Raw genomic sequence first — 7,140 nt, forward strand, 5'->3', positions numbered from 1 at the left:
GAAAATCTGTGACGTCGTCACCGTGTAAAGTACATATTCCTATATTAAATACGGCACACATTCAGGGGGGCGCACTCCTGCGCGGGACTGAACAGGCGCCATCTTTGGTGCAGTATCCAGGTGTTAATGCACATCTACAGAACCGGCTGTACTCACCTTGTTTGAGGACGACGGCCTCCGTGATCTGCTTCCCGTTAACGTACGTCTCCGCTCCGACCAACGGCTCCAGAGTCACCACCACTGTGCACGCACGCACGCACGCACGCACACGCACACACACACACACACACACACACACACACAGAGAAGCTGATTAATATGATGGATTTACAGTCAGAAACACACAAGCACACACACACACACACACACACACACACACGCACACACAAACACAATATGAGGGGGGATCTGTGGTGGGGGGGCACAGGAAACATGGATGTGAATATGAAGGGGACGTAACCATGGCAACCAGAAACGACTGTTGAGACGATACCTGACAGATTTCCCGGCAGCTTTTACAGAGAGAGAAGAAGAAAGAGAGTCACTCACTGAACACACACACACACACACACACACTCACTGAACACACACACACAATCACTGAACACACACACACACACTGAACATTCACACACACACACACACACACGCCTGATTTAACATCTACGTTGATATATTTGATGTATTTTTTATGTAAACTGTAAATTTTCTATTTAAGATTCTTGACTTTGCAGTTTCTTTTGTTTTCTCCTACATCTACATGATTTTCAGAAACATTTTGCCCCCAAAAAACTGAGACAACATTTTTGTTTTGTTTGTCTGTAAACTTGATTCTGGAAATGTGAATAAAACTTGCTGATTTTAAGTCATTTATTTTCATTTTTCATCGTTTCTAAGAGTTTGGATGCTCTCAGGAAACCTTTTAAAGCTCTGACTGATGTGCAGCTGCTGCAGTCTGACCACCGGAGGGCGCTCTGAGCGCGCTCAGATCATGATTTCATTCACGTGTTCTCGAGGATGAGCATGATCAGGACGGTGACCTCCGCTCAGATATCAGATTATTATCTCGGTTCACAAACGTCGCTGAGTTTTGTTTGACGTGTCAGAGAATAAAAAAAGACAGACAGACGAGGACAGTGTGTCTCACCTTCTCCCTGCTCGTTGGTCTCACTCACAAACACACAGTGGATCTCCTTTATGAAGTGACCGGACAGTTTGATGTCCACGTCCTGCTGTCCCACCCTGAAACAACATTGACAGACGTCTGATAATCATCCGAAAAATCCACGTGTAGATTTAAACAATTCAGATCCTCAGTCCTATCGCGTCAAAAGATTAATAATCACTTTCTTTTTTAAAATAAAAAAATCATCTTAATCAAAATAAAAAAAATGAGGATTTTTGGCTGAACAGAAACACAAAAACGCTCTGAAGTTTCACAAATACAATAAACGGAGAGAATAATCAGCAGACTGATGGAGGGAAAAACACATTTTCATCTTAAATACTTTTACACGACTTTCAAGGACCCACAAAAAAATGTTCTTGCCCCATTTCGTCCGGCGTTTTTCAAACAAATAAAATTCAAACTGTTCAAAAAAGATTTCAGCATCCAACGTGATGTGTTCAAGGACCGTCTGAAATTTAAAAATCCAACAATAGCTTCTTTTAAAGAAAACATTAAGAAAATCAACAAAATGTTCAAATTTTCTGTAAAAAAAAAAAAAAACGCCAGGAAATTTTAAAAAAGAAAAAAAAACATCATTTTCTTTTTGAAAACATGTCTTCCATAACTGTTTTCCTAAAAACGACAAAAAGATTTTCCCGATAATCGACACGAAGGAGACGAACACAGAGAAAATGTAGATAAACAAACAAAAACGTCATCAAACGTCGACTGAAAATTAAAGCTACAGAAAACAAATTCACCGTTATTTATTACAGTCAACACATTTCCAGGAGTTTTCCAAAACTTTCAATGATAGCTCCTGGTCTTCCCTGACCGTGGGAGTTCAGTGATGTAAACAGCTCGAGTTCAGACCTGGTGAATCCCTCCTTGATGTAGTAAAGCAAACACTCGGACATCAGCGGGTCCTCGTTTAGGTTCACCAGGTGAGGCGTCTGCAACAAAATTCAAAAACTTTATTTAAACACAGCAATCAGCAACATCTGAGTCCTGCAAACATAAAATCCAGCGGTCCTGTCCGCGGTCACACGCCGCAGATTTTAAAGATTTATCGATCTAAGTTTATTTTTCGTGACGTTCAACATGTTTAGAATTTAAATTAAACATTGAATAATAAAAATAATGGCCTCAAAAAACATATTTCACATTGACTTTGCATGAATTTCATGTTGGTGGGAGCCGTGTGTGTGTGTGTGTGTGTGTGTGTGTGTGTTGGACTGACGTGTGTGTGTGTGTGTGTGTGTGTGTGTGTGTGTGTGTGTGTGTGTGTGTGTGTGTGTGTGTGTGTGTGTGTGTGTGTGTGTGTGTGTGTGTGTGTGTGTCCTTTTTGTCTCTGGTGTTTGATGTGAACTCACTCCTTTAGGAGAGAAGACACCCAGCGTCCCTCCGTCCTCTTTGATGGAGACGCCCATCTCTGCCAGCAGGGACTCCCTGTTACACACACACATACACACACACACACACACACACACACACACACACACACACACACACACACACACACATTTTAGACAGCGTTTCTACACAGTTTGACATTTCATATTTCATATGTGTGAGTGTAGCTGCTGACAGTCTGGGATATGTCAGTGTGTGAGTGTAGCTGCTGACAGTCTGGGATATGTCAGTGTGTGAGTGTAGCTGCTGACAGTCTGGGATATGTCAGTGTGTGAGTGTAGCTGCTGACAGTCTGGGATATGTCAGTGTGTGAGTGTAGCTGCTGACAGTCTGGGATATGTCAGTGTGTGAGTGTAGCTGCTGACAGTCTGGGATATGTCAGTGATCAGCAGCTACACTGACTCTGACAGGTCACCTAGTGGAAATAGCATGTATTTCCTCCATATGCCAAATATGGTCAAAATGACCTCATCAGGTGGAAAATAGTCAAAATGACAAATTCAGAGTCAAAAGCCCAGAATGACACCCAGAAATAATACAGGTCCTGTTTTTCTGCTCTGATGGCTGTGGGATCAAAAATGTCAGTTTGAATGGGTTTCAATGGAGCATTTTTGGACCTGAACAGTCTGAATGTAACTATTTAGTTTCCACAGTGTATTTTAGACTTATTGTAGGAGCTGAGCTGCAAATTCACTGATTACACTCAGATACACAATCTGGACTACATTTAGGACACATGCATCAACACACACACAGTTATCACAACAGGAAGAAGGAAACATTTCGAGCGACAGATGAAACAAACAGCTCTCACCTCTCCAGACGGATAGACTCCGTCTTCCTCAACTTCTCCTCCCACGTCTCATTCAGCTCTGCGATGATCTTCTCCGTCTCCTGCAACACACACACACACACACACACACACACACACACACACACACACACACACACGTCAGTCCAACACACACACACACACACACACACACACACACACACACACAGAGGGTCAAACTGGGAGCTCACCAGCAGCCTCTCCGCTGCCTCCTCTTTACTGATGGTCTCCGTGGTGACCGCCTCCTCTCCATCCTCTCCGTCCTCCATCAGGTGGTCGGCGGGGACGCCGTCTGCAGACGGCTCGACGCCTGAAGACAGAGAGACGTTTCATCACCTTAGAATTATAAAGTTCTGCCGACATATATAAAATATTCATGAAAATTGCATTTTCTACATACACACTCTCTCATACCTGGAGGGGCGGAGCCATCCTTAGGTGCAACCCCATTGGCTGTGGGCGTCAGCGGCAGCGGGGACGACGACACACCTGTGACACCTGACGGACCGTTGTTGTTCACTGAGAAACAGAGACAAGTTTAACACGTGGCAATCTCACACATCCTCGCTAACAGAGTGTACATATCTGCACACACACACACACACACACATATGCACACACACATGCACACGCACACACATATGCACACACACATGCACACACACACACACACACACACACACATATGCACACGCACACACATATGCACACACACACACACACACACACACACACACACACACATGCACACACAGTTGCTGTTGTCTGTAAATATCCTCTAAACATTCTGCACATACACACCATACCATAAATACCACCTTTAAACACACACACACACACACACACACACACACACACACACACACCAACTGTAATCCATGTACAGTGTGCTTACACGGCAACATAATATAATGTTTATGTACTGGGGTGTGTGTATACCAGGATAATGTATGTATTATTAGGAGTATACAGCAGTTACACTGTAATAATACATGTATTATTATAGCTGCACATATTTTTCTCTGGTACATAAATTGTATTTCTGCAGTACATATAGTATATAATAAAGGTGTACATATATCGGTATAAAGTATATGTTTTCATGAGTGTACACAGAATGTATTTCTGCAGTAGATATATACAATAGAGGAGTATAAATATATAAACCTGCGTTGTCGAGCAGCTCCTGCAGGCCCTGAGAGAACAGCAGGTTCCTCAGTCGCTCCACTTCGTCCTTCAGCTCGCGGATCAGTTTGGCGTTCGGATCCTCGTTGATGACGGCGTTACAGCGGATCTGTTTGGCTCGGTCGGCATACCTGCAGACACAGATCACAGGTGGATTCTGATTGGACGTCTGAATCTCAGCGGATTACACTCTAACGTAAAGACAATGAGACGACCTCTGACCTCAGCGTGCTCAGTGTTTCTTCATAGTTGATGTCAGCAGGACTCAGAGCGGCGATCATGGCCGTCCGAGAGTTTCCCCCTGAAACAAAAACACGCAAAAACTCATCTTAGAGACCATTAACATTATCAACATTAACATTAACATTAACAATATTATTAACACTAACATTAACATTAACATTATCAACATTAACATTAACATTAACAATATTATTAACACTAACATTAACATTAACATTATCAACATTAACATTAACATTATCAGTATTAACATTAACAATATTATTAACACTAACATTAACATTAACATTATCAACATTAACATTATCAGTATTAACATTAACAATATTATTAACACTAACATTAACATTAACATTATCAACATTAACATTATCAGTATTAACATTAACAATATTATTAACACTAACATTAACATTAACATTATCAACATTAACATTAACATTATCAGTATTAACATTAACAATATTATTAACACTAACATTAACATTAACACTATCAACATTAACATTATCAACATTAACATTAACATTATCAGTATTAACATTAACAATATTATTAACACTAACATTAACATTATCAACATTAACATTAACATTATCAGTATTAACATTAACAATATTATTAACACTAACATTAACATTATCAACATTAAAAATTAGCATTAGCAATATTATTAACACTAACATTAACATTATCAACATTAACATTAAGAATATTATTAACACTAACATTAACATTAATATCACCAATATTATTAACATTAAATATTAGAATTATTATTAACATTAACATTATTAACATTAAGATTACTGACATTTACATTATTAACATTAACATTATCAATATTATTAACATTAACATTATCTATATTATAAAAATTAATATTATTAACATAATGGAAACTCCTCATCGGTTCTTCTTCATCACTACAAAACACCTTTTCAAATGTAGATTATTACTGCATGAAATGTCAATGTTTATGACTTACGATAATAATAAAAATACTACTACTTCTATTGTGTATAATAATAACAATAATGATAGTAATAATAACAATAATAATAATAATAATAATAATAGCAGTACATACCCAGATTCTCCTTCAGCAGCCAGGTGAGAACAGAGTCTCTGTAGGGAATAAAATCACTTTTCCTCTTCTTGTTGCTTTGCTGCAGATGACATAAACACAAACATATATTCATAATTTAACTGTGAATTTTGTACATTTTTCTAATGTTTTTTGTCACCAGTATAAATATATAAAGTGTGTGTGGCGACTCACCATCTCAGCCAGAGCCGATATCACTTTGCCCAGCGTGGTCAGAGATTTGTTGATGTTTGCTCCTTCCTGCAAACAAATACATTTAAAAAATTAAAATAAATAAAATAATAAAGCAGTGAAATGATCAGAAAATGATGCCTAAATTCAGATAAACAGATTCAATAAAATGGAAAAATACGATTAAAGACTTAGAAGAATCTATGGAAAAAGAGACTCACAAAATAAAGAATGGAAGATGTGTTTGAGAAAAGGCAGAACTGTGACATTAAATTTAATTCATTAATATTTAAAAACGTGTGAGACCAACTACAATCTGACTTCCTTTTCCTTTTTTCCCACTTTTTTTTTCTCTCATTTTCATTTTTTGATAATGGCAGATATTTCAGTTATTTGTGTATTTTAATGTATATGTTGATTTTCATTTAAAACTGTATTTGTAATATTGTAAAGTGAAAAGCTGTATGAAAACGTTATGAGGAAAATAAAGTATAAAAAAAATAATTAAATTAAAAAAAACACTGAAGAGATTTCAGTCAGGCGTCAGCTGACGGGGATGTTTATCATAAACTAATAAAGTGGTGTGACCTCTGACCTTGAGCCGGGTGCCCTTCGCCCCCGAGGAGTCGGCTCGCTCGCTTCCTGCCAGATCCACCAGACTGATCTTACTGACCTGAGGACAGAGGTTTGATCTTTACGTCCAAAATCCTGATTATTGACGACAATTCAACAAAAAATAAGGTACTACAATCACACAATCTCACACACACACACACACACACACACACACACACCTTCTCTGTGTCCAGGCTGGTCATCTGGTCTCGTCGTTTTTGGGTGAAGACGATGGTGAAGACGGCGTGCGACCTGGACGACGTCTCGTTCATGTTTGTAGCTGCGACCGTCCTGTAATCAATAAATACATCATCAATGGGACATTTATATACTTACGTAGTATATATATATATATATTTAAATGACAGCAGCTCTGTGGGGACGTCTTGTGTCCACAGGAGGACA

The 7,140-nt window shown here is 38.8% G+C and overlaps 1 protein-coding gene across 1 annotated transcript in view; it reads right to left on the minus strand.

Annotated features, from left to right (window-relative positions):
* The window catches only part of LOC121940130 (kinesin-like protein KIF1C), a 30,396-nt gene that overhangs the window by 9,074 nt on the left and 14,182 nt on the right, over positions 1 to 7,140 (minus strand). Inside the window, exons 9-21 of the mRNA XM_088073395.1 lie at positions 6,915 to 7,026; positions 6,716 to 6,793; positions 6,124 to 6,189; positions 5,932 to 6,010; positions 4,821 to 4,899; positions 4,581 to 4,729; positions 3,828 to 3,932; positions 3,605 to 3,723; positions 3,396 to 3,475; positions 2,542 to 2,617; positions 2,042 to 2,121; positions 1,148 to 1,242; positions 157 to 240 (exon numbers count right to left, since the gene is read on the minus strand). Of these exons, the coding sequence (XP_087929521.1) occupies positions 157 to 240; positions 1,148 to 1,242; positions 2,042 to 2,121; positions 2,542 to 2,617; positions 3,396 to 3,475; positions 3,605 to 3,723; positions 3,828 to 3,932; positions 4,581 to 4,729; positions 4,821 to 4,899; positions 5,932 to 6,010; positions 6,124 to 6,189; positions 6,716 to 6,793; positions 6,915 to 7,026 (1,202 nt within the window). The remainder of the gene's footprint in view (positions 1 to 156; positions 241 to 1,147; positions 1,243 to 2,041; positions 2,122 to 2,541; positions 2,618 to 3,395; positions 3,476 to 3,604; positions 3,724 to 3,827; positions 3,933 to 4,580; positions 4,730 to 4,820; positions 4,900 to 5,931; positions 6,011 to 6,123; positions 6,190 to 6,715; positions 6,794 to 6,914; positions 7,027 to 7,140) is intronic.

The sequence above is a fragment of the Plectropomus leopardus genome, chromosome 23 (genome assembly GCF_026936395.1).
Source record: "Plectropomus leopardus strain MGB_pleo_1.0 chromosome 23, ASM2693639v1, whole genome shotgun sequence".
Taxonomy (NCBI): Eukaryota; Metazoa; Chordata; class Actinopteri; order Perciformes; family Serranidae; genus Plectropomus; species Plectropomus leopardus.